The 27,627-nt window shown below is 46.1% G+C and overlaps 1 protein-coding gene across 3 annotated transcripts; it reads left to right on the plus strand.

Moving 5' to 3' along the window:
- The first annotated feature begins 3,233 nt into the window (after positions 1–3,233).
- On the plus strand, positions 3,234–26,985 carry ARPC2 (actin related protein 2/3 complex subunit 2). 3 transcript variants are annotated; one of them, XM_032764406.2, is made up of 10 exons: positions 3,240–3,269; positions 4,433–4,545; positions 7,370–7,415; positions 8,043–8,229; positions 8,816–8,909; positions 14,527–14,653; positions 18,416–18,516; positions 19,500–19,600; positions 21,967–22,090; positions 26,537–26,623. In XM_032764406.2, the coding sequence occupies exons 2-9, from the start codon at positions 4,489–4,491 to the stop codon at positions 22,076–22,078; spliced, it is 825 nt and encodes a 274-aa protein (XP_032620297.2). In that variant the 5' UTR covers positions 3,240–3,269; positions 4,433–4,488; the 3' UTR covers positions 22,079–22,090; positions 26,537–26,623. The 3 variants fall into 3 exon arrangements, with proteins under 3 accessions (XP_032620299.2, XP_032620297.2, XP_032620300.2); XM_032764408.2 differs by lacking the exon at positions 21,967–22,090 and having other exon boundaries at positions 3,234–3,269; positions 26,537–26,985; XM_032764409.2 differs by lacking the exons at positions 18,416–18,516; positions 19,500–19,600; positions 21,967–22,090 and having other exon boundaries at positions 26,537–26,985.
- Positions 26,986–27,627: the final 642 nt, after the last annotated feature.

Here is a 27,627-nt window from a genome sequence, read left to right on the forward strand (position 1 = left end):
ACAAAGACATGAGCAGAGGGCTGTAGGGGCTGGCCTACCGTGGTTGCAAACCTCCAGTAATGGAGATGCCACATAAGAAGAAGAAGGTTCCACAGTGCAGGCCACTTGGATGTGCAGTGATATTGTAGGTACTATACTGCTAGCTCCTGTAGCTGTGAATTCAAAGGAATCCCTTACTTAAGCAATGTGATGTATTTAAATATAAGAATCTGAAAGGAGCTTTTATAATGGATTTTGCCAGCAGTCTGCAGGAGAAATGCTGGATGCTCCTCATCATCTGTATGACCGGGACTAGTGATCCCAGCTACTTCACCTGTTATATTTGGAGCCCATTTTAACCCGATAGTGTTGTGTGAGCACTTCCATTCTAATCCCCCATTTCCAGTTGCTTGTACACTTCTGAAACGTTTAGCTACGGGGCTGAAAATTTTTTAGACTTGATCTCTAAGTTGAAATCTGGCAGGGAAGCTCGTTGAGAAATGCCTGTGAGTATTTCTTTTTCTACAGCTGTTTAGGGCGAGGTGCAGAGTAAATGGGTAGAGGTTCTACTCCCTTCTTAAGCAAAGCCTTTGCCTCGTTCACTGCACGTGTTGTGTATAAGATACTTTCCTGGACTCTGGTCCAGCATGCACAAGAGTAGTAGCCAGGAGCGAAGATGTTACACTTATAGGTAAGGTTCTAGAAATACTATTTCTCTGAGCTTGGCAAATGGTGTGTGATCATGTGATTAAAACTGTGGTATTACCTATGCATGAGAGGGCAGAGTTAAGTTTGCATGTGCACCCTTGACTTCAGTATTTCCTGACTCTGGGGTGTGTAACTGTAACGCCTTAAAGTTCCCTACTTGGGACTTTTGCTGAAATATTGCTAGTCCGCAATGTGCTATGCGCATTATTCACAATATTTTGCTCCTGGCTACTAGGACCCCTTTGTTATGTTCATGGACCTCCTTTGAGCAGAACCACCCTGCCAGTCACCTTAAATTGTGTGGGGAGAAGATATGCACCAGTGGAATTTATGTTTATCTGCTGTGGGTTGATACCCAGGAGCAGAGATTAATTTGATGTGACCTGGGAACTGCTCCCTACTCCAGAGCAGAAGTTATAATATAGAAGTGCCTTCTGAAGTGGAGTGGGAAGCAACTTCCAAAGACCCAGCTGGGAGCAGAGATTAGAGAGAGAGGTCAGCAAGTAATAGTGATTTTTAAACTAAAAGATCTGCCCCAAGGCAACTTGCATCGCTTCTTCCAAGTGCTGTGTTATCTTTGCTGCTGCAGCAGTGCAAGAGATTGAGACTCTCCAGTTTTGTAATGGAGGCTATTGCCTTTCACAGCTGCTAACTTAGAGTAAGAAGTGACGTCTCATCATCATGACATTGCTAGTACCAGTGAGGGCTGGATAAGCCCACCAAATCCACTTGCACTTAGACCTCAGCAAAGCAATTATATGAATTACACTCAGCCCTAGCTTTAATGCCTTTCATTGCATCAGTCTTGCTGTATGTCTGTGCTGAGCTTGGCACACCTTGCTGCATTCCTGGGTCTCCACAGCAATGATTGAAATGGAGCTGTCTGCAAACAGAGCAGATGGCAGGGCGAAGCAGTGGCTTTTATCATGCAAAAAATCCATTAACATTGTTCAGTTCTGAAACAAGGGATGAAAACAAATTCCAAACCACTGCTCTCTCTCCAGCCTTTATGTAATTTTCCCAATATGCCAAGGTGTGCCTAGCAGCTGCCAGTGTGTTCTTGCCTGCAGCGAGCAAGATTCAACAAAAGAGCAAACATCTAGAGTGGGGCAACCTGTTTGTGACCACAGACACCCTGAAAGACCTGTTTGTGTAGATGCCAGCTTGATTTATTTGCTGAATTGGGTCTTTTGCATCATTACTTTGATACATCTGGGTGAGGATGAAAGCCAGACACCTTCACTTGAGGTTTCTTTGGTCCTGATATTTTAAGCAGTGTTTTTCATAATCTTATTTGCACGCAGTCCAGTAGTGGCTACTAGAGTCTCTCTTTAAAATAAGCAGACATATACCACAAAATGGATAAACCTCAATCCCCAAATTGTGTTGTAGTGTTGTCGGTCCCAGGATACTGGAGAGACAAGGTGGGGGGGTTAGTATCTTTCATTGGGCCTACTTCTGCAGTTTAGAACTGTGTGTAAGCATGAAAGCTTGTCTCTCTCACCAACAGATGTTAGTTCAATAAAAGATATCACCAACCCCACCTGGTCCCTCTAACCTCCAAGTTGTTTACCTTGTTTGTCCCCTACAGAATTCCCTGCCCATACCTTACTGCTACCTTTGTATTGCTTCCCGTCAGAGAGTGCCACCTTAGTGGCTATGGTTTCAGCAGCACCCCTCAGGATGCAGAGGCAGCAAGCAAACCACTTCTCATGGATCATAGCAAATTCACCCTTCATAAGCACTCAGTTCCATCAGAGTAGTTAGTGCCAGTTTAACTCCCTTGCCTGGAGAAATGCAACCTTTCAGGGTTTTGTTGTTGAGCTTTTAAGCTTAGAGCGCCTGAAGGTAAAGTGAAATATTTTAAATGTTTAGATTTGTGTGGGATCCTAAATTACAAACAGAATGCCTGGATATAGTTTAAATTTATACGATGAAACACACATTTGAAAAGCTTCCTGTTCTGTTCACCTACCAGGATCCAAGCTCAGAGGAAGGGTCTTTCTATGGCATTGCCAACACCTAAAGTACTGTAAGGGCTGCAGTTCCCTGCCATGCTTTACATGGTTATGATGATGTCCATGCTTGCTGGGGGACCACCGACTCTGGAATTGTCATCTTGGGAGACGAAAAATTTTTTTTTGTTTTTAAAATGCATTTCTTAGTAATGTTAAGGCTAACATGCATTGTGAATTGCTTAGGATCTCAGACTCTGATGCGGAATTCTGGTAACTATTAATAGACTATGAATAATATCATACTAAAATGGCAAGATTGTTTTCAAAAGCTGGGTATAGCAGTTGAGGTAAAATCATTGCTCACCGTGAGAGTGATGGGGAGATGGCGAAGTACAGAACTCTTGTCAGTAACATCTTTCCTAATTAAATAGTATTAAGGAGTTATACAGTTGGGGCTTTCAGAAAAAGTCACTTCTCCTAATCAGAAACGTGGACACCTGAGTTTTTAAAACGAGTAAACCCATGTTTCTGTACAATTTTAAAGGGGCTGTGATTTGATTTTTGACATCGGATGTTTTCTATTCTTTAGGAACAAACCAGAGGCAGTAGAAGTAACATTTGCAGGTACGTTTCACAACATTTTCATCTCTTTCAAAAAATTCAAGCTTGTGTGGCCTGACTATCGCAATGTCTGGTGTACTCAAATTCACCTAGCACCACATGGAGAGGGTTGTTTAATTGACAAACCTGCACCTTTATGTGCATACGCCACACAGTATATTTAGTAGGCTTTCCTGTTGGCTGAATCATTTAAAGAACTGTGCTTGGAATTGGTTAGGCTCTTTTCTCCATCCGTCGTCCTCACCTGATGCACTTGCCTGGTGACAATGAATTAAATGGTCACAACACTTCTAAAGTGAATGAACTAAATGCTTGTAGCTTGTTTACCCTATGTGCCAGGATGTTTCATGCCCATAATGGCATGTGTAATGAAGTATGTAACACCCATCTGGATATAGCAGATAGGAGTCTGATTTAGGATGATACGCACTCAAATGGCCAAGATAACCTGAAAGCCTGTTCCCTGTAGCTTAGTCTCCAATGAGATGGGATTTAATTTGAAAACTATAAGTGAGTATTCATTATGCAGTTCAAATTTTAGATTCCAATTACCAGTGTGAGTTGTACTGCTCTGTGGAGAAACCCACCTTAAGCAGAGCTTTTAAATTAAACAAAACAGAGGCCTTACAGCCCATTCTGCCTTCTGAACCAAAGCGAGAGCCTTGGAAAAAAAACTGCCCAGGGACTGCGCTACTGCACTGACTGCTCTCTGCTTAAGCGCTTCCTGCTGCTCTTCAGGCTTTCAAATTCCCCACTTTCAGATATTTGTGAGCCACATAGTGCAGTGTGTCAGACATGTGGGTGCCAATGGCAACCCTCAAGCCAAGTGGAGAGACAGACGTTAACCATCTGAGAGATCTCTTCGGCTCAATATGCTTGTATGGATTCAGGATGTGGCAAATTTGTCAGTGACAGTTGAAAGGAGACTGGGCTAAACTTTAACTTGGGATACAAAGTTGTCAGGGATCATTGGAGTCTTTGTTACTAATCTCCAGTATTCCTCATAACTTTCCTTAATTACAGACTTCTGTGCTCGAGGGCCCAGTAATATGGGAGATCTTTATACCATACAGTTCCTATTTTGAAAAATGTTCACGTTATGCAATGCTTTGGAACTAAGGAATTACATGAGTTCCTAACCTCCCTCTCCTCTGCTTCCTTCCAAGATTTCGATGGAGTCCTTTATCATATTTCCAACCCCAATGGAGACAAGACGAAAGTGATGATCAGTATTTCTCTGAAATTCTACAAAGAGCTACAGGAACATGGTGCTGATGAGGTGCGTGGCCACATTTCCGGTTTTCCCTTTCTTCCTGGGATTGTAGGCCCTGATCCTGCGCACACTTTCTGTTGTATGTACTTAACTTGACTGCCATGGGGGGTGTCTCTGACTACGATGGATCAAGATCCTACCAAGGCCCTGTGGGTTAGAAAAGTGTCTGTACAGTTGCATCACGAAATAGATACCATATTACTCCCATCGCCAACACAGAGTGTGCACAGTTCTGGAAGAAAACAGGCTAAATTCTGTTCCTATCGATATATGATAAGTTCCAGTTAGAGTCTTTGTTACTGATGAAAGCATGAGAGGTAGAAGAGCACAGCTGATTTTTCAAATTTCCCTAAGGTGTGTAGGGCACCAGCAGTTAGAAATATCCTCTTGTAAACTGAACTCTCTTGCAAACGAAGTCACAGTGTGAATAAATGTGGAATCCCACAGTGTTGCTTTTCTCAGTCTAACCACACTTTAAAGCAAATGAAAGGTTGCCTCGTTCCACTTTTGTAGCAGGTTTAGTTCCTGTTCAACTGTGCTTATGCTGCAGAGAGCCATTTATGGTAGAAAGAAAAGGCCTTTATGAACATCTGTGCATTGTGGTTGGATCTTGAAGCAGGAAGTATGAGTCAGTTCCTGAATTAAATTTCAGATCTCCTCCTGTTACCTAATGGGGTTCATGCCGCACGTCTCAGCAGAGAGACATGCAGCACTTTGCCTTTGGGTGTCTTCTGTTGGTTTTTCCTGTGAAAATAGGGGGAAATTGCTCATAATTCTTGGAGTTACTTACAGATGACTGGAAAGTGTCTCAAACCTAGAGAATTCCGAGAGTTTGAATGGTCAAACAGTGCTTGAATAAGTACGAGTGGTTTGATTATCTTGTTACTGCCTTCTAGTGACATTGTTCAGGAATACTCAGTTTGTTTAGCTATGGGGTGCAGTGGGAACTTACTGACAGCCAGAGGACCACACTTAACCAGTGTGTAAAAGAGCAGGTTGATGCTGCCCTTCCCTTCAATACAGAAGGTGCAGCCTGTGGAAACTACAGGTTCCCAGAAGCCTTGTCAGCATTTAACTTTTTATTCAAATCTCCCACCAGTGCAATCCACTAGTGATCACAACACTGGCAGCGCTAGTGTAGACCAACTGCCAGCGTTTTTACTCCATGTGGCTTAGAGTCGCTCTGAGCCAGGGCTACCCTGTCCGTAGGTAATATGCCAAACAACCATTCTGACAATTGCATTACAGCGCTGGTGAGAGATTTTAATATGAAGTTCTGCGTAGACGCAGCTGGAGCATCATGTTCCATCCTCACCCACGCAGCTATGTGGGATCTGTAGTCTTTGTGGGCTGCGTTTCCATGTAGAAGGTTAGGGCCTCATTTCTGGCTCCCCCAGTATAGATTCTCAGTGTATTTCTTCATTAGAGGGAGAATTACAATATATTTTAAAATACAAATATCCGTGTTGGTTTCCAAATCACTAACTAAATGCATCACGCACTTGTACTTGGAAAGGACAATTCCATTTTAAAATAAAATCATTTAAATAATTAGTTTGTCTTTTGCAGAAGACTAGATTTAGTGTCCTCTGCTGCAGTTGGTGGTCTTGCCAGCACCCTTGATGGCATGAGGAGTGCAGAGTGGCCGTTCCCATCACAGCTTAAATATCTGCATTGTCCTCAGTTGATCACTGAATGTGGGTGCTGGCATGCAACAATCACTTAATCCTTGATGCAAAGTCCGTTCGCAGATGGGGTCAGCTAAATGTCTGTTGTCTCCTGTCATGCAAAATCAGGGCCCTGTGCACTAGGTGGCATAATGGGACCAACTTCTGCAGCAAGCACCCCTAACTTTAGCTGCAGTATTCATTTATTCTGTTGCTATGAAATGCTTTTCATTCCCAGCTCCCTACAGCTCATAGTTGAAAATAGTCACTGATGTGAAATTCAGCACACATTACTTTTGAAGATACGTTCTTTCGCTGTGCGGTCTAGGTGGCTCAGCTCCTGGGATGTTATCCAAGCAGCTTGGCACAGAACCTCCCTCCTCCAGCCCCATATGTGCCAGGGAATGGGGGTGAGGAAGGATTGGCTTGTAGCTGGCTTCAGTGGGTAATCTCCCTCGCTGCTGCACTGTTCTTTAGCTTCTATGCTTCTGGTTTGCCCCTTCCTCTCTGGTTGCCCAGCCCCTGCTGCCTGACCCATGGAACCGTGGATAGATCATGCATTGTAATCAGCTACCCCTCTGAGGAACTGCAGAGCAAGGTGTGGGTGCAGGCGGAGGAGACGGAAAACAAAAACAAAATGGTAAATTTTACACCTTGGAATCACGGCACCCCCAGAGCCCTTCTTGAGATGAATGAGGCAGTTCACATCTCTTCGAGCTATTGTTTGCAGAGAGCCTAAAGCAGGCAGGTGTTGCTGAATTGATTTGGGCTTGATTCAGGTTTTCAAGATTATCTCTGCCACTATAAAGGCTAGATCTTTTTTAAAATGAAAGTTTTGATTCTGGACAGCAGTTCTGCACCAGAGTCCATGGCTGAGGAACCATAGTCTGCATGGGAGGCCTGTTCCGAGTATAGGTGGAAGCTAGTTCTGTAAAACATGGAAGCCTGAGATTAATTTTCAGTGAGGCCAACCACAGGGTTGTTCAGGCTCTGCATGCAGAAGCCCATAATTTGGGGTTTTGGCTGAAGACCAGACGTGGCCTAAACCAGTGTCCAGATAGCTGATGCGGGGCCTTTGAAAAAAGGGAGAAGCTGTTAGAGAAAAGAGCAGAATGTGCTGGGAGGGAAAGACTTACACTGCCGATATTTTGTCTGTTTCCTAGTTATTGAAGAGAGTGTATGGAAACTTCTTGGTAAACCCAGAAGCAGGTAAGCTTGAATATAATTAATTTTTTTTAAAAATGTGTGCAGACAGCAACGGTGACCCTTGCTGCTTTATAAATGAGGTTCCGAAGCACACTGCGCTTTGACACAGTTGGGTCATAGTGCAGCTGAAAGGCATTTAAAACAACCCCCCAAAAAATCAAGGTGGGTTGGGTACAGCAGGGCAGAGTTTGTTTCCACCCCCAAGAAAGCCCCCATTCCTCACAATAGGGATTTCTGTTCTGTGTGATGAGACTGACACGCATTTAATGAGATTCAGAAAACCATGGTTACTTGTAACAACCTCTCTTCCTACTCACTCATTACAAAATTTAGGAGCAGGAACTACTGAGCCATCACTTCTGCCTTTGAGATGGGGAAAGAAAGCTTAATCTTACCATGGCCCCCTCTCTGAGTTCAATTAGGTGGCTGCTCCCTCCTCTGGGTTAGGAAGTGTCACACGCTGACATTAGCGGGGTCCCACGCCCTTTAGTGCTTCGGAAGGAGTGAGAAGAAGGAGACAAGCTAAAGTGGAGGGGTTTGCACAGTAGGATTTTGATTCTGAAAGTGTCTAACTTCTCTTATTTAAGTAGGATTATAAATGGTTAAAGATGGGTTAACCTCCCTTTCCAGGTTACAATGTCTCTTTGCTATATGACCTGGAGAACCTTCCTGCAGCCAAGGATTCCATTGTGCACCAAGCTGGCATGCTGAAGCGGAACTGCTTTGCCTCTGTCTTCGAGAAGTATTTCAAATGCCAGGAAGAGGGGAAGGATGGGGAGAAGAGGGCTGTCATCCATTACAGGGACGATGAGACGATGTAAGCATGCAGAGTGCATCCCCTGTCCTGCCACTCCCAAAACGTTCATCAGCACAGGAAAGTTCTGCCTGGCAATGTTTAAATCTGCTCTAGGGCTTTGTGTTCAAATGTGTAGGAAATACTGTGGTAAGCTGTGAAGTCCCCAGTGTTTTATGCAGTGGCTTGCTTATCCTTCAGCCTGTCAGCGGTGTGTAGCTAAGACAACACTTGTCCATCTGACTGACAGAGGTTTAATACCAAATGACCTATTAGTGACATCACCTTTTACTGTGCGGGACAATGGAGTTCGACACTCAAATGCTATGCCTTGTTCCCTGTGAAATGCTCAAGTTTCCAGGCCAAGGGGAGATTTGATATGTTCCAGCAGCTGGCCCTGCATATGGCCAGTATTTCTTGCAGTTACTACAGTTCTCTCCATGGAGCCCGTCTTGTGACTTATCACAAGAATATGCTGACACAGATAACCTGGTGGCTGTGCCTCGTTCATCTGAGTTGTATGTGGCAGCAGCAAACTGTTTTGCAAGCTGTGTGTAATCCAGATGTGAAGTTTTAAGCTTGTCCTCACAGTGGCTTGGTTTTCCTCCAGGTACGTTGAATCAAAGAAGGACCGCGTCACGGTTGTGTTCAGCACAGTATTTAAGGATGACGATGACGTGGTGATTGGAAAGGTGTTCATGCAGGTATGGAACCTGAAGGACATTGAGTTGTTCACAGGTGTTTATAAATGGCAACATCCAGAAATATACACACTTCTTCTGTAAGTAGAATCACTGAACAAGTAGATACTGAGCAGAAGTGAGATCACTGGGGGCTTAATGCGCGTCACTGCTTCACAGCAGCCTTTGCTCTGTGGGACAGAACTCCACTGGATAGCCGTATCATGTTAATGAGCTTAGACAGTATCTCTTCTAATCTGGTCTGTTGTGTTGGTGTCTTTAATTTATTGAATTCCTTGCTGGCTTAACGTAGTTGGTCATATTACATATTTACGAAACTCCTTTCCTCACAAAATACTTCAGCATACACACAGTTCCGCTGAAATGCAGCCACCCACGGTTTCAGCAGTAGCCAGCTAGAAGTCAGCACTTTGGGGGAAGGTTGAATTTTGACAAAGGACATCAGAGCAAACCTTTGTTTTATTGTGTAATTCTGAAAGCTTAGAGGAAATGAATTTTTTCTTTGCTTATGTATGGCTTGAAAAATACAAATTTACAGAACCTAGCGTGCAAATATATCGTCTTGTACGACAAGAATAAATCATGCATGCAAGTCGTGCATCAAAGTCGTGAAATGGGCTACAAATGCGACAAAAATAAGGTATTGAGAAGTTTAATAAATGTGGGGGAGGAGTGTGCTGAAAATACTCTTTGCCTGGGGCGCCGTTTTGTCTAAGGTCGGTCCTGCCTCAGTGGATCAATGTTATGCTACATTCAGGAATCAGGCTGTTTTCTTTTTTGTGTGAAGAATGAATCCTATTAAAGCATATAGCTTCTCTCAATAAAAGCATTGCTCAAGGGAAAGCTGTAGCCAACACAGTTGATATTAACAGCAAGGGGGAAGAAATACAAGCCAACGTGGGAAAAGAATGGGTTAAAGAATATTTAGACAAGTCAGATGTATTCAAGTTGGCAGGGCCTGATGAAATTCATTTGACGGTACTTCGGGAACTAGCTGCAGCAATCTCAGAACCATTAGCAGTTATCTTTGAGAACTCCTGGAGGACAGGTGAGGCTAGAGGACTGGAGAAAGGCAAACAAAATACATACCTGTAAAAAGGGGAACAAAAGATCTGGGGAATTCTAGACCAGTCAGCCAAACGTCGATATCTGGAAAGATACTGGAACAATTTATTAATACATTTGTAAGTAGCTGGAGTTTAATAGGGTTCAAAGGACTAGCCAGCGTGGATTTGTCAAGAACAAGTCATGCCAAACCAAGCTCATTTCCTTCTTTGACAGGGTCTCTGGCCTAGTGAATGAGGGAAAGCAGTAGCCATGATTTATCTTGATTTTAGGTTTCAGAGTTGCAGCTATGTTAGTCTGTATCCGCAAAAAGAACAGGAGGACTTGTGGCACCTTAGAGACTAACATATTTATTTGAGCATAAGCTTTTGTGGGCTACAGCCCACTTCTTCAGATGCATAGAATGGAACATATAGTAAGGAGATATATATACATCCAGAAATGAAAAGGTGGAAGTAGCCATATTAACTCTAAGAGACGAATTAATTAAGATGAGCAGTTATCCGCAGGAGAAGACCCACATGACATTCTCATAAAGAAACCAGAGAATGTGGTCTAGATAAAATTACTATAAAATGGATACAAAGTGCTTGTAAGACTGCCCTCAAAGCATAGTTATCAATGGTTTGTTGTCAGACTGGGAGGGCGCATCTAGTGAGGTCCTGCAGGGGCTAGTCCTGGGTCTGGTGGTAGTCAGTATTTTCATTAGTGACTTGAGTAATGGAGTAGAGGGTATGTTTATAAAATTGCAGATGACACCAAGCTGGGAGGGGTTGCAAGAACTTTGGAGGACAGGATTAGAATTAAAAAGGAGCTTGACAAATTGGAGAATTGGTCAGAAGTCAACAAGATGGAATTCAATAAAGACACATGCAAAGTACTTCACTTAGGAAGGAAACTCAAATGCAGAACTACAAAATGGAGAATAACTGGCTAGGATGTAGTACTGCTGAAAAGGATGTGGGGATTATAGTGGATTACAAATTGAATATGAGTCAACTATGTGATGCAGTTCCAAAGAGAGGTTAATCTCATTCTGGGAAGTATTATTAGGAGTGTCGTATGTAAGACGGGGGGGTCATTGTCCCATTCTGCTCAGCGCTGGGAGGCCTTAACAGGAACACAGTGCCCAGTTCTGGTCGTTGCACTTTAGGACAGTTATGGATTAATTGGAGAAAGTCCCAAGGAGAGCAACAAAAATGATTAAAGCGTTAGAAAATCTGACCTATAATAGCAGCAAAGAGTCCTGTGGCACCTTATAGACTAACAGATGTTTTGGAGCATGAGCTTTTGTGGGTGAATACGAAATGCATCCGACGAAGTGGGTATTCACCCACGAAAAGCTCATGCTGCAATAAGTCTGTTAGTCTATAAGGCGCCACAGGACTCTTTGCTGCTTTTACAGATCCAGACTAACACCACTACTCCTCTGATACTTGACCTATAACAAGGGATTTAAAAAAAAGTGGGCATGTTTAGTCCTGGAAAAAGATTGAGGGGAGAACGTGATAAGTCTTCAAGTATGTTAAGGGCTGTTATAAAGAGGACAGTGATCAGTTGTTCTCTATGTCCACTGAAGGTAGGACAAGGAGTAATGGGTTAAATCTACAGCAAGGGAAATCTAGGTTAGATATTAGGAAAGACTTTCTAACTATAAGCCTATAACTATAGGCTTCAAAGGGAAGTTGTGGAAACTCCCTCACTGGAGGTTTTTAAGAACAGGTTGGACCAAACCCTGCTAGGGGTGGTCTAGGTTTACTTAGTCCTGCATCAGTGCAGCAGGCTGCACTTTGGCCTCTCAAGGTCCCTTCCAGCCCTGTATATTTAAATACGTTCCACCTTAAAAACTGCCATAGGCTGTCTTAGGGGATTGGGGTTTTTTGTGGTATTGCTTGTGGTATGTTTGAAAAATTATAACTACGCCTAGAGCCTAGGGTAAGTGCTTTTTCATATCAGTCTTAAAAAATAAATTATTTGTAGACTGTTTTTCCCATTGTAGTTGTCACTTAGCCAAACTAGAGTTCTTCTCTTCTAATAAACAGTTTGCATGTTATGTAACTGCTTGGAGTTTGGCAGGCTGAGATTTCATCCGTCTGACGTTCTGCCTGCACTTTCAGAACCCTTATCTAAGCCACTTAAAAACAAACACTGTGGTCCATGCACCAGCATTTTTCCCACCACAGCCATTTGCCAGATATGTTTATCCATCCATGCCTATTATGCTGCCTGTCAGTGCATTCTGGGAAAAATCTGGGCAGCTGTTCGGTGATGCCTCAGCAGGGGGTAGACTGCTTGGCGGACGTGTGTAGTGGCAAAGGACGTGTGGAGCAGTGCACTCTGGCATGTCCTGTTGCACATGGAGGGAGAAAGCTGGAAGGGAGGAGGACCAGCCAGCCTAGTCATAGTGGCACAGCTAGGAGCCCTGTCCATATTGCAGAAAGAGCGCCAGACTGATTATAAGAGAACAGCTACGTGCCAGCTAGGCTGCTGGCAGGGCTGAAACCTGGCTAACAGGTAGTAACCTTGTGATGGCTTAGTAGTGTAAAACTCTGATTCCAGCCTACATCAGTGAGCATGCTCCAGAGAAAGGCGGATGCTTGCTTCTTAGCTCGCACTGTATGTCTGCCTCTCTGCTGGGGCATGAGTTAAGAGCAGACGATCTGCTTCAAACATGAAATCCCCAGCATTAGTCAAAGTCCCCGACTTTAAGTGCACAGTGCTATGCTGCTTCTGGGGTCTCTGAATTTCAGCTTTATGCAATGAGTGGAAACCACTGAGTTAATAAAACAGATCTGGGGCTGTGATGAGTCTTCCAGGGGATGCCGTTCCAGACTCTCTACCCTCTGAAGCTTCTAAAAACTTGCTGTTCAAGCCGCAAGAATTTCCACTGTGAGTCATGCTAACTCGTTCCTCTAGTTCTCGCCCACCCTTTGCTCAGTTATGTAAAGTGGCTGTGTCTAACATTAGCTACCACTGCACTTTCCTTTCATGGAGAGAGTACCACTATTGACCAGCTCAGCTAGGGCGAAGCTCTTTGAACTCTTTTATCCATCGGCCTTAGCAGCTGGAAGTCAAAGCTGTCAAGTTTAATACAGGGAGATCCCAATAAACTGCCCCAGTGGATTTATTAGTAACCTACCTGCCCCAGTAGATTAATTAGTAACCTACCTGAACTTTTCCAGATCAGGGATGTGTGTAATTCTCCATCTGTTTCTAGAGCAAGGCACATGCTAAGGGTGTGGAGGTTAAAGAGTTCAGACACTGGAGACCATGCACAGCTAACAAAGGACAGCTGATAACGATCATTAGCAATGTGCACGTACCTCATGTGAAGGGGTGGAGTTGCAAGTGTATATGGGGTTAATTAAGGAAAACAGCACTACCTGGCGTGGGGTCCGGGTGAGGCCAGAAGGAGGGGCCCTCTCAGCCTGAAAAGGATGTTTGCGGGTCTTTCACACATGATATTAGAACTGTGGGACAGATCACATCTTCGCTTATTTTATTTCAAGTTAGGATAGTGAAAAGGGCCCATATGCAAACTGTGAGCGCATCACTAGGATCTATTACCAAACTAATACATGTTTCAGTCAGCTCTTCTGCCAAGTAGCTGCTCTTCATACACCAGCCAGTACCCCCACCTCATGTCAAAGGGCACGTGAAACAAATGTGCCCTGAAAGCTGACACATCTGGGCTATTTTACAGGAGGGTAAGAGAGAGAAAGAGAGATACTAGAGCCCTGGGGCCCGTATGGGGAAACATCCTGCCAGCAGACTCCAATCTGTTATAACCTTAGGAGATTTCGCATTTTTGTAACCTGCAATTTGTCACTAGTAGCATTTGGCTGGGTTTCACCTAGTTAGCATTGGTTTAAGGCTTACAGTTTCAATTAGTATCTGTTCTTTCACATACTTCTCGTATTCTGCATGAAACGGGCTATCGCTGGCAATTGACATTCTTAAATTCTCTTGTGTCCTAAAGAAGGAAACAGTTTTGCAATGAAATTGACGCTGTCAGAAGTAGCTCGCCTAGAAAAGCACAAATGACCCCTGTTAGCGACTGCTCTTTAGCCTCCCCTCCCAGGGTGTGATTTTAGGCCATTTGTTTTGTGTGAAGTAGGATCCATTCTACTCCTAAGCTTCATATTCCTGATCTGAGCTTGTGTTATTGTTGGTTAATTTGGCAGGGTTTTAATTTAATAAACAAAGCCCACGTGGGGTTAGGAAATCTTTGGGGTAACAGGACTCTGATTTCACTGAACTAAATATTTCTTATCCCTTGTAAGGAAAAATCCTTGTTCACATTTTCCAAGGGAAGTTTGATACATTAAAGTCAGCACTTTGAATGTCAAAGATTTTGGGTTCTAAAATCCGATGTGGAAAGGTGGGAGCTATGGGCTTGTTGTGTGGATGGGGGGTGAGGGGGCTTCAGAAGCCAGTGTTCATACATAAAACAGGATCATTTGGCACTCCCAGTGCAGGAGGCTGGGGTTGCAGTATGAATACCCTCAGTCTTACACTTGAGTGAATTCATGTTAATTTTGTCTTGTCTGCACAGGAATTTAAGGAAGGCCGCCGTGCCAGTCACACAGCTCCACAGGTGCTCTTCAGTCACAGGGAGCCCCCCCTTGAACTGAAAGACACGGACGCAGCAGTAGGTGACAACATTGGCTACATCACCTTTGGTAAGCTGGGCCCAGGAGGGGCAATTTATCCCTGTCTTCCAGTGTTCGTTGCGGAGAGCTGCTTCACGCTGTCTCATCGCTTGAGACGGAGTGAAACTCCTTGTGACATGGCTCTGCATATGGAGGGGGGTGTAGTACAGAGATTGATGCACCAGGTACCTGTCCCGCTGGGAAGTGAGCCTTACACTCATTCCAACCTAGGCAGCCTGTAAACTTTGGACAGTTGTCTTTCTACATGTCCGTAAAGTGCCATGCACACAACTGGTGGTGATAATCCCTTTTGGACATGAGTTCCCAGCCTAAAACAGTTGAATGGCTCTGGATGATGGACAGTCTGTGGCTCAAGACTGGAATAGGAATGTTGCAAGTTAAGACTGGTGCAGATTGGTCAGAGCAGCGTTGGAAAATGTTTAGAGCTTTTGCTCCACAATTCTCGGCTCTGATGGATGCTGTTAATGTCACGTTGTCATGGTGCATTTGGGTCCAAATGCACCAGAACTTTATAGAAAGTCGTAATAATAACAGTTTGTCTGAATGTTTCTCGGTTGGGGCGGAGAGAGGTTAATGGAATTCCTAGAATTTTAAAAGATGTTTTGGGGGTAACAGAGAGTCCGTATCACATCTTCATTGGTCATCTCACCTCTCCTGTCGATAAAAATAAATGACATCCATTTTCTGGGTTCAAAGTGTTCTTTGTAGCAGGAGATGAGGAAATAGAGAGGGGAAGGTTAATCATGTGATAGTCCAGGTCATTAAGCATGTTAAATAATGGGAAAAATAGAAACAGATTCTTACAGTTTGATGCATCATGTTATTTTGAAAGTACAATTTCACTTGACGACCAAGGTGGGGGGATAGCTTTGAGTTATTCATTTGGGGGGAAGATGTGCATATTTTTTGTATAATTTGTCTGGCCACAAATATGTGTTTTGCAAATGCTCTGTTAGAGGCATGGTCTGAATGCACAGCTGGGACCTGGAACTTCCATCTTGGCTCTCCAACATTCTCTTTGGTCTTGGACACATCATTAGAGCTCTGCTTCTAATTTTCATCTGTAAAGCAGAGATACTTGCTTGCCAGGGGTGCTGAGAGGGTTAGTTAATATTTGCAAAGCACCACATGGTGCTAGATACTCCCCTGGAATAGTGTTCCCTCCAGCCCATTTTTGTGCAACTTTGCCCATTACTTAGGAGCTGTTCGTATGGGCTAGAGGAAGATACGGAAGCAGGCGCTGTGCCAATACACCTGGTTCCCAAGCTGCAGCATCCTCCGCTACACTTGTCCCAATCCTTTCCTGTGACGCTTGGCACCAGACTCTGATTTTTGTGATGGGCACTATTGCCCTGCATGGATTAGACGGACCTAAGTGAGGACTGTTTTCCAAGACTCCAGTAATAAAAATACTGAGGTGTTCGCCAATACCTAGATGTAGGCGTAGTGTACGCCACACTAATAGGTATCATGCACGTGGTATTAACATAATGGACGTTATGTCTATGGCTGTTGGGAAGTTAACTGAATGATCAGGTTCTTCCCACAGTTCTGTTCACACGTGACAGGTGTCCTCCAACACTTTGCAAAGCTGAAGCCAGCTTTGGCATTAGAAAACAGGAAACTTGTCAAAGCAAAGGTGCACAAATACCTTGTGCCAAGGGAGTCCTGTCATGGCTCATCAGCACCTGGGATGTAGTATTTGTAACGAGATAAGGGACAGTGTCGGGCTGTAACTTCACAGACCAGTATCTGGATTGCTAGTATCCAGAGCAACAAGCACAAACTGGCGGGTTGGAGTTTTGTTACATACAGAAAGTTTTGAAACTCTTTGTAAAATGGTGCTGTAAATATAGCTGGTTTAAATGCATATTTCCAAAGCCCACCTTTGGTGTAAGGTGACCGTATTGCGAGATAAGAATTACCCTCCTTCTGGAAAGCATTTGTCTCCTTTTCAGCTGGTACTATTTTGTCTTTTGGCAATAAATTTGGTTAAGTTTGGTTATTTAGTCTCTTGAATGTCTTTAAGAATGAACCACAAGTGGAATTAACAATTGGCTACACCTTTTAATCAACAGATGAAACGGGTACGAAAGTGGGTTAGTCCCTTAAGGCTTTTCACTTCTGAGCACCCTTTCTTGCACTGATTTGAGAGTAGAATGCAGACATGCTGCTTTCTCCTTTGCTGAATAAAGCTACGTTTGTACTGGTATGGTGTTGCTAGGCCTGTCTGTATAAGAGCCCTGAGCTAAGATTCGTATCTTAGGGCTGGTCTACATTGGGGGGTGGAGGAGATTGATCTAAGATATGCAACTTCAACGCTATTCGTGTAGCTGAAGTTGAAGTATCTTTGTTCGATTTACCTGGCCGTCCTCACGGCGGCAAGTCAACTGCCGCGGCTCCCCCATCGACTCCGCTTACTCGTCCTGCCGAGGTGGAGTACAGACATCGATTCGGGGATCGATTTATTGCATCTAGATGAGATGCGATAAATTGATCCCCGATAGATCAATTACTATCTGGTGAGTAGTGTAGACATGTCCTCAAAGACATCAGGCAACTCATGGGTGATATGGGAGCACAATGTAATAGCAGATCTTAGACCATACACGAGCTGTGCAACTTGCTTTAGCTCACAGGCTTTGTGTGTGAGCAGCTCCTTTTCAGTGTCCTATTTAGCTGTCCCTTTGTGAGATTAGCCTCATGCCAGTAGCCTCTCAGTCCTTGGAGTGGTAGCTGAGTTGTTCCCATAAAATAACAGCCCTTGGAGCCATGCATGCCAGCCTCTCACAGTTGGTGCCTTACTTCCTGGGCCAGCGTAACTAATAGCGCTTGGCTTATTGTCCAGCAAGCGGACAGGCCACGTGCCAGTGCTGAGACCTGCCTTCTGTGAAGGGCGCTTCTGTTTGTACTGTGGCAGAAGGATGCAAAATTTCATCCTGGACAGTTATTTTCCTCCGGATGCATTGGGATTTTAGCAGATTATGTTTAGCGGTGACAGGGCAATCAGCAGCATCTAGGTGGCTTCCCGAGGTGCTGTCCAAGTGTATCTCTCTGCTCCGTCAGCTTGGAGCTGGGGGTGGGGTGCTTGGCAGGGCGCAGGGTCTGGCGATGAGTAAGGGTCATGTCAAAGGTAGAATTCTGCAGGAATACAGTATTGATTTGCCATGTAAAATCACACATTCTCTCACGGGCCTCTTAAATCTTCATGGTGGTGAAGTTTTCTCTGTGCATTAGATCAGGAAGCAGATTTCTGCTCTGTCATTAGTAGAAAATATGTCTGGGGTCTTTGTTACTAGTTTAGAAGAGACAGGCGGGATTAGGTTTCTCTCCATGTTTCATTCACTGAACAGTCTACTTTTTAGTTCATTTTGCCTCTCTGCCCTCTTAAGGTATCTGTTGAAAGACTTTCCTCTAGTTTAGGAAAAGTGAATAAAAAGTACTTTTCACAGGTGCAATGATGTGATCGTCTTCAGATTCACTCCAATCACCTCTGTCATCCAGACTGTATCCAATCGTACAGATGTCAGTGTTGCGAATATTGGAGAAGTGCTGTTAAGCCTTGTGTTAAAATTCCAAGTGTCATTCAGTCATATGGTGCAGGCAACGGCTCTTTCATAGACCTCCTGAGTATTAAGGCTCCTGTATTCAAACAGCTCTTGAGTAGCTGTTCGTATCCTGTCACTCGAGTAGGCATGAGGCACTCTTTCTAACTTGTGCTCAGCCTTGGTCGGAAATAAAACTCCTTGTGCTATTGTTTTATCTTTCCAGTGCTGTTCCCCCGCCACACCAGCACCGCTGCCAGGGACAACACCATCAACCTGATCCACACGTTCCGGGACTACCTGCACTATCACATCAAATGCTCCAAGGTACAGAGGGGCAGCTGAAGAAGGGACTGTGCTGATTTCACGTAACGCTGTGTTCTGGAGGCGGGGGGGAGATAAACATTCCGAGGAGGGTTTTAAATGCGGAATTCATCTCGTCCTCTCTGCTTCGTGTGCTTCCAACGCCAAGAACACACTGTGTAGCCCTTTGGAAATGCCAGGTGCTACATACGTACCAAGCACTGTTCTTCCTGAATGTGGAAATGAGTCTGCCCTCTTCTTTGGTTCTGTCTGTGAGGCAGCACTGCAGGTCATCTCCATCTTACATGGTGGGATTTGCCCCCTAACTCTACCAGTGCTCACTCCCACCTGTTTGCAGGAAATAGGAATTGCCACTCTAGAGAGACTAGTGGGGCATCGACTCTGGGATCTGGACTTGACAAGGGCCAGCGTTAGGCGCAGCAGAGGACAGCATAAGCCCCATTCCCAGGCATAATTCACCCGTCACTGGGTACGAGTGACACTAGTGAACTGTTCTGGTCTTGGGATTTGTAGTACTGTAGCGTCTAGAAGCCCCAGTCAGGGACCGGGACCCCACTGTGCTCGGTGCTGTACAAACAGAACAAAAAGACAAGTTCTGCGCCAGCAAGTGTACAATCGAAGTATAAGAGACAACGGATGAATACAGACTGGGGGAGGGGGGAATGGACATTTGTGCAGCAACGTACCATTTCTTCAGTATCCCTGTCCATCGGGTGGTTCTACCAGAGGGTCCAGTGTAAGATCTGCTGTCCTCTTGGGGAATCACCCACATGACCAAGAGCCAGCCCCTAGACCCAGTGTCCCTGGCCCAGAAGAGGATCTCAGTCCCAGATCACCCGCAGGGGCTGCTGGTATTCACGTTCCACTCCTCATGCCAGCCCTAGGATTTCAGACTTTAGTCCTGTTAGGATGATAACAGCTGATGTTTGAAAACCAAAGTATGTGGATGGAACCTTCAGCCGTTTCTGTTTTGTAATGCAACGCAGGCCTATATTCACACACGTATGAGGGCAAAAACGTCAGATTTCCTCAAGGTGCTGAACCGTGCCCGTCCAGATGCGGAGAAGAAGGAAATGAAAACAATCACGTGAGTATCAAAGCTGGGGTCCTTGGGCCTGTAAGAGTCTCGTGAACACAGATCATGCTCCGTTATTGTCACAGCCAGTACAATATGTGTTGGGGAGGTTCTCAATAGCTGGGCGTGGTGAGCGCACATTGGAAAGGCAATCCTAGTGAGTGAGCACTGTTATAAAATGGAGTAGAATTCTTTTGTCCAGAGCCCCAGAAGCCCTAGGAAGAGGGCCGTACACTAGAGAACCATATGTTGTTCTTTAACAAGCTTGGTTATTTAAAGGCTTCTGCTGTCTGACTTTCTCTTTTTTAATAATCCAGGTTATTTGTAAAGCGCACTCTGCCTTTCCCAAGAGGGCATTTTCTCGATTCTGAAAGGGGTAGATCTGAGGTGATAGAAGGCAGGAGACATGGAAGCATTTTGATACCTCTGTAAACAGCATCTTTTGTATGAAGTGCATTGCTGAGGTGCACAGAACAAAGCATCCCAAGTGCTGGGCTAGCGTGGCTTTGCTGGCAAAGTTTTTACAGTAGCTAGTCTAACGCGCACTCCAGGGCCTTTCCCTCACAGACTGAAAGTGCATTGATTCTCGAGATTGTAAGGTTGGCTTTGTACTGAGCATTAAAAACTTGTTAAATTAAACGCAGCTTCCTCTATATTTAAATATTGTTAGGACGAAATAGAAACTTTGAGGAAAGGCTGACGGCTCATCCTTACCGCTCACGCCCTTAAGGCAGAAGGTGTCCGGTAACTTTGAATGTCCTGCCTCTTGTTGGATACTCTCACATTTCAGCAACTCCTTTCAAATCCCAGCATGTACAGCTCATCCGGTCTCCACTCAGGTGTGGAACATAGATGTGGACTAGGCACATGCACAGTTTATAAACCTGGTGAAAAGTATCACGGGCCAGCCTGTCCCAGGCTAAGAAGTTGGCACAAACGTTCACCCTTAACTCAGGGATCTAACTGCGGACTAATTAGTTAGCAAATTTCACCTTTAACGCCACACAGAACCGACATTCAAATCGTAGAGTGGCAGACTTCTCCTTCACACCTGCATTTGAAAAGCAAACTCACTTTCAGGTTGTTAGACAGGGTCTTCCCTCCTAGCGAGAGCCTGGGGAGAGAGGAGCATGTCTGGAGAACCCAAGGCTGGATTTCTCTTACGCTGACTCCGTGGTCTTGGACAAGGGAAGTTGCTGCTCTGCCTCTGTTCTCATTTCTGTGAAATGGGGGTGGCGCCAAAACCCGCCGCCATCCCCAGGAGGTGGAGGATGTCTATAAAGCACTCTGAGTATTGAACGCACAGTAGATTTTAGCAATTGCATTATGTGATGCTTCCGCTGCTCTGTGAGCAAAAGTGAATCCCAGAAAATCAAACCGTGAGAACTAGCCGTTAGCGTACGATGCGACAGTATAAATGTGAGTCTGTCATTGAGACGACAAGGGCTGGAGCATCAGGGCGTAATCCAGTGACAGTCTCTTGAAAGGGTGTTGCTGTCGCAGCAGGACAGTGCTGTTTGAAGGTGCTGCACTAGTCCTCTCTCCAGCTCATCCTGGAACCCCTGAGGTGGAAGGGTCATCCTTGAGAACTGGGAAAGGCTGACCTGCCTGCAGTTCAGTGAAAGCCCAACACCTTGGCTATTCCGCATGTGAATCCCACTTAACTGCCTGTTTTCAAGGAAAATAAAGACTTTTATCTCACACCTGGCTAGTCCGGATGATGGGGAAAAGCTAAAATGTCTGCCTCCATTTAAACGGGTAGTTCTGGTCTTGGCTGACTTCAGGAAGTACCTTAAACTGCCTTGTCTTCTCTCCCGTCTCCAACTGGAGTGGTTTCCTGGTGGGTCTGTTGTGCTGTTAAAGAGCAGGCAGTTTGGTAGCTCAGACCTAGCGCATGGGTGGTTATGTAATTGGCTCCGAAGGGAAGAGTTTCAAGCAGTTCTGTAACTAAGTGCCGGGGAAGCTTCTCGCATGTGTTTTCGGTGGTGATCAGTACGTTTAGCCCTTACAGGGCTGGAGTTCAGATCTGCTTAGTTAGTTTAAACTCCACTTTAAGTTAGGATGTGTCGCCCACTTCCAGAAGCATATTCACTTCCCCTGTTATAATACGGGATAGCCGGTGGGTCACAGCTTACCGCCTCGGATCCCTAGACAGGATGGGGCTGAACTGCCTCTCCCCCTAAATGGGGTGGACTGGCCCTTTACAGAGAGAGGGGACAGGGTTGTCCTGGTGGAGGGCGGGGCAGACAGTGAGTATGGGGGATGGGCGTTGAGTGAGCAATGGAGGCTTGAATACAAGAGCATAACCTCGATGAAGGGCGGATTAAGATGAGCTCGTATCTCATTCACTTATTTCCCCCCTCGCTTCTTGTTCGCAGGAGCCTTTTCCATGCCAGACAGTTAGCTGGCGACTCTCTTCAGCAGGCAGAGTCCCGCAGAGGTGTCACGGTCCAGAGGCAGACAGGCAGAGCAGTTGAGGCCAAGAGATGAAACAGCAGATAGGTATAGCAGAAAGACAGCTGGCTGAGTCTTCCTGCCGGCAATCAGTCCTTTTAAGGACTAGTCAGGAAAGCTGGGGGTTTGTAAGTAGATAGTACCAAATTGCCTATAATGCTCCATTTACTGTTCTAATGCTACTTGCTTATCTAGCAGGATGACTGTACAGGAACTGACTAGTAACTGGCGTGAGCAGCAGGTTAGTCTGGTGCAGCTGTCGCAGCCTTTCTCACAAGCTGGAAGAAATGCCCTTGAGGGGTTCACAAGTCACATGCAGTGCTGTCACAGAGAACCGTCCCCAAGGCACATATTGCATGATGAGCTGTGGGACCAGCCAGTCAGTGATGTGTGTGTGAACCCGGAGATGGACATTGCTGGGCAGGGTATAGAGAGACAGCTCCAAAACAGGCATCGTATGCTGTAAGTGGAGTTAAAGACGCGAGGGGTTCTGGGCAGGGATCCTCGGCACATCTTAGTGGCTGATGAAGTGATCAGTGCATCTCCCGTCTCTTAAAGTGACATTGCTGGCTATGAATCATACTCTGAAAAGCAGTGTATAAAATCTCTGGGGCTCGTGGGAATGGTGCGAAAATGAGGGGGAGGGTTTAATCTCATTGACTTAACACCATTTGCGCTGTGTTCACGCTTTGCACTTCACTCAGCTTGGGCTGTGAAAATAGACATGTCAGTTTCACGTTATCGCTCGTCCGCAATGGAGGGACTATTTTGGGGAGTGTTTAAAGTCCAGTGGGTCTGGAATTTCCGTTAAGCCTTGTAGAATATCTTCAGAAGCCAGATTTTGGTCCTGATGCAAATATTGTGTGTCCATTGAAACCCCTGGAGTAAGAGGCCCCTCTGCAGAAGTGGATTGCTCCAGCTAGAGGAGTGATATTTTGGGGGGTGGGCCTTAGAAGTGGCTCAGCCTTGCAAGGCGTCTTGCCATGGAAACGCTCAGGTTTGTTATGTGTTCGTAGGTGTGTGGAACAGCGAAACACAGGGAAGGAACAAAAGAACCACATACAGAAATGTTGCATCCCTAGAGAGATGATAGTGCAAGTCCCAGCAGGCTTTCTAGACAGCCCTCTGTGCACTCTTGATATTCAGACTGTAGCTGGCTTTATTGAAAAGGGGCCGGGCTCGTTTTTAATCCAGTATTGCCCACTGCTAATGGTGGTGGTGTTTTAGGTACACCCTTCTCAGCCTCTTTCCGCATGCCTTTCGGCAGCAGTGAATAGCTTCAGGCCTCTGCCGTGGAGCTGCAAGTATCAAGTGGTGATTCATTTTGAGTTAACTATTTGCACTGGGGAAATTCCAACAGCCAGGAGCAGGATCCAGGGGGTTTAATATGCTATAAAATTCTCTCCTCTTACAAAACGGTTCTGTGCTGTTGGGCCTGCCTGGCAGAGGGCAGAACTGCTTCGTCCCAGCACCAGCTAACTGCGGCTGTTTGCTGTGTTCATTCTCCGGAAGGTGGTTGGTGCATTTCTGAGAGGAACTTTGCAATAGCTGGGGCATGGACAATGATTTTTAAATGGCTCCGCCTCATGTCACACCTGCCCAGTGCGTTGAAGCCTCTTAGGGGTATATCTGCACAGCAATGTCAGCCCAGGAGCAAACCTGACCCCCTTGCGTCCACACACCAATTGTGCTAACCTAGGATCCCAGAACCCGGCGGGGCTAGAGGGTCTGATCCCTATTGCTTTTCTGTATGCATGCAGCCCCAGCTTGACTTGGGTCCCAGAATTCATAGAATCACAGAATATCAGGGCTGGAAGGAACCTCAGGAGGTATCTAGTCCAACCCCCTGCTCAAAGCAGGACAAATCCCCAACTAAATCATCCCAGCCAGGGCTCTGTCAAGCCTGACCTTAAAAACCTCTAATGAAGGAGAATCTACCACCTCTCTAGGGAACCCATTCCAGTGCTCCAGTTCTTCCGGTTGTATCCCAGAGTTCCTTGGGGCAACTTTCTTAGTCCTCTCCATGCTAACAGTCTGTGATAACAATCTATTGCACTTGCTTACAAATGGAAACCACACCTCTCTTTGCAAAGATAACAGCTGAGATCAGCATTAACCCATTGCCTGCTGAACACCAGTCTTCAAGCATGCTACCAGAGAGCTGGCGGGGCTTTTGGTGGAGGCCTATCAGAAGAAACTTTTTGCAAAGAGAGCTGCTTCCAGGTCACAAGAGCACAGTCAGATTCTGGCGCACTGCCCGGGCTGCCCTGCAGAGACGGGGAGCAGCAGAGGTCCTGGCTCAACATGGCTGAGGGAGGATGACCCCCAACACTCTGGCTGCTCCTGCTCCCTGGGGCTGTGTATGCAGAGCTGCCCAGCCAGCATGCACTGTCAGGGTGGTGAGTGGGAGCTAGCCGAAAAATTCCCCACATCCTCCCAGGGATCCCTTATCTCTGCCTCCAGGCAGTGGTGGATTAGCCACTGCGCCAGTGAGGCTAGTGCCCGGGGGAGACGGAAGGGGGGGAAATGGGCAGGCCCTGCTCCACCTGCCTAGCATTCCCCAACCCTGCTCTCTGGCAGGAGTGCTGGATTGGAGGTGGCTGGGCGGGACAAGTCCCTGTGCCCCAATCCTGATTGCCCCAGCAAGAACGCTGGGGGGAGGGGAGGGAACAGCCATTGCTCTGGCCCAGGGCCCCCCAAAACCGTAATCCGCCTCCGATCTTGGGGGGGCGTTGGAGCACACTGCACCCCAAGCCCAGGGGATGCACTTCACTGTTCTGCAGCCAGGCTGGGGTGTGCAGGTGTTTTTTCTCTGAAACCTACATTTTATGTCAAACTTCAAAACAAACAGACAAAAATAAATCAACCAACCAACCAACCAAAAACCCCTTCATGGAACAACCCATTTTAAACATTCAGAATTGCAAAGTTTCAGTTTAATCGGCCGATGGCCCTGGAGACTGATGTCCTAATTAGCCGCAGAACAGGTGCCCCTGGGCATTTTCCTGCCAGTGTGACTCAGCCTGGAGCTAGCAAGCCCAGTTCTCCAATCCATTCACTATAAAGCCTCCCCAGACCGCAGTCATTCTACGGGGACAGCCACCGAAGGCGCTAATTACACTGTTTATGAACTCGTGCACCTTACAGCACCTGAGGCCCGTCAGTAGCACCGTCACAGCGAGGAAACAGGTGGTGCACTGTGGGAAAACTCTACTGCCCAACACTAGAGCTAGCACAGGGGTTCTCAAACTGGGGGTTGGGACCCCTCAGGGAGTTGCAAGGTTATTACAAGGGGGAGTTGCAAGCTGTCAACCTCCACCCCAAACCTCCCTTTTCCTCCAGCACTTATACTGGTGTTAAATATATTAAAAAGTGTTCTTAATTGATAAGGGGGTCGCACTCGGAGACTTGCTATGTGAAACGGGTCACCCGTAAAAAAGTTTGAGCCACTGGGCAGGAGTGTCGACACAGAGGCCGGGGGGTGCTACACACTCTGGGGTAAGGTTACTTTGGCCTGGTCTGCACTGGGGGAGGAGGGGATCAACCTAAGATATGCAACTTCAGCTACGAGAATAGCATTGCTGAAGTCGACATATCTTAGGTCGACTTATCTCGCGTCCTCGTGGCACAGGGTCCACTGCTGCCGCTCCCGTCGACTGCACTTCCGCCTCTCACCGAGCTGGAGTACAGGAGTCGACAGCAGAGCGATCATGGATCGATTTTATCGCGTCTACACTAGATGCGATAAATCGTCCCTGATAGATTGATCACTACCCACCGATCTGGCGGGTAGTGTAGACGTACCCTTTGACTCAGGTCTGCAGTGTGGAGTGCAGAGCCCTAGATTCGAGCCTGGGTCGGAAAATCCTTAATGCAGGGTTACAATACAGTGTAGGCATTCAAGCCTGGGGTTCCCTGGCATGGGTCAGCTGCTCGGGTCTCACTAACCGCAGGCTTACAGTCCCTCTTGGTCGAAATATTACTGGTGCTGAAAGACAAGGATGGTGCCTTGCTGTCACCCATGTGCGTGTCCATCTGGCTCTGGTGAATGGAGGCTTCCTCCACTGAACTCTCGCAACAAACTGCCTCAGGAGAGCAAACCAGACTGTGACTGGTCACCCTATACCGTGGGGCATGTGCCTGTAGTCTAGGCATCTTCCCCTCCTGCCACTCACTCACTCTTCAGTCCCTTCATTGGCATCTGCTCCTTGTCCTCTTCTTCCATAACCATGACCTCGTATCTCTGCTCTCATTTCCTTCTGCGCTTCTTGCAGTTCCCTCCCTCCCTCTCCTCTTTCCCCTTCTGCCTGCCGAGCACCCTCTTGAAAACATTCCCCCAAATCCTCTCCACAGCCTCCCGCCCCAAAGGGCATTGTCTCACCTGTGTTGAAAGGGAGCACAGTAGATGTCAACGCAGGACTCTACTGGGACTGAGTAACCTGTGGGATACTTGGTAAGAGAATACCCCTAATATTGCCCTTCTGCTTCTTACAGGGGGAAGACGTTCTCATCCCGTTAACGCATGGGGTGTGGCGGAGACCGCCACTGAAGACAGAAGGCTGGAGCACTTGCTACTTGATAATCGTAGCTTTTAATGTTGCACCTCTCTGGGCTCTTAAGGAATCAACCAATCGGGTTCTGTTTTGTACAAGTTTGGGAAGTAATCTGCGGAAACGAGCTGTGCTTGCAAGGACTTACTAGTTCCAAAAAAAAAATCCACAAACCAACTTTAATTCCATTTTGATCAGTTTAATTTCTTTTCTTTTTCTTTTTTCTTTTCAAGCTGTTTTGCTTTGCAATATGTTACTGGTAATGAGTTGCAGTATTTCTTATGAGAATAATGCAATATTAACTCGTTTTCTTCTGAGTATTTGAGTTCAAAACTCCTGTATCTGAAGAAATACTGTTGGGGTTCATTAATAAAGGAGATCTTTCTATCTTAACAGCTTGTGGGAGTTGAGATTGTTAAAGAAATTAGACCTGGAAAAGCCCCATGATGTCCCACTTACCACGTCCCAGTGGTAACACAGGAGTGTTCTGTGTGTCCTGGACAGAATGTAGGTTGAACAAACATTTCTGGTCTAAGCTCTTTCACTTGCTTGCCACCTCTTCAGTCTTTTGGGCTGAAATTTGGCAAGGTCAGGCTCAGCCCAGGGGTGAGTGTTTTCTAGAGCTGAACCAAAGATGGTTTTGATTTTGACAAACGGAGGCAAAAGTATTTTCTCCACTGTAATGTGAAATGTGAACCTTGATCAGCTGTGGTGCCACGACTAACGGCGCTGTAACGTGAACTGCTGCCGGAGGAGAGCCCTGTAGTGCCCTCTGCTCTTGAGAAAACTGCCTGATGTGTGAAAAGTGAACAGTGTAAAACTTCTGCACACGCTCACTAATATAGTGTGGTCCCTTCGTACTCTGTGCCGCTGCCCTTTGGGCTTTGCGCACTTGGGTGTAGCTTAGGACAATGTAAAGGAACCCCGTGACACAGTAGGGAGCGAGGTGGACTGACCTGGGAATGTCGTCTAGTTTTACCGGGGCTGTCTGCCTGGGGGATGGGAGAGCAGGGGATGACTTCAGGTGAAGGACGT

The sequence above is a fragment of the Chelonoidis abingdonii genome, chromosome 10 (assembly GCF_003597395.2).
Source record: "Chelonoidis abingdonii isolate Lonesome George chromosome 10, CheloAbing_2.0, whole genome shotgun sequence".
Taxonomy (NCBI): domain Eukaryota; kingdom Metazoa; phylum Chordata; order Testudines; family Testudinidae; genus Chelonoidis; species Chelonoidis abingdonii.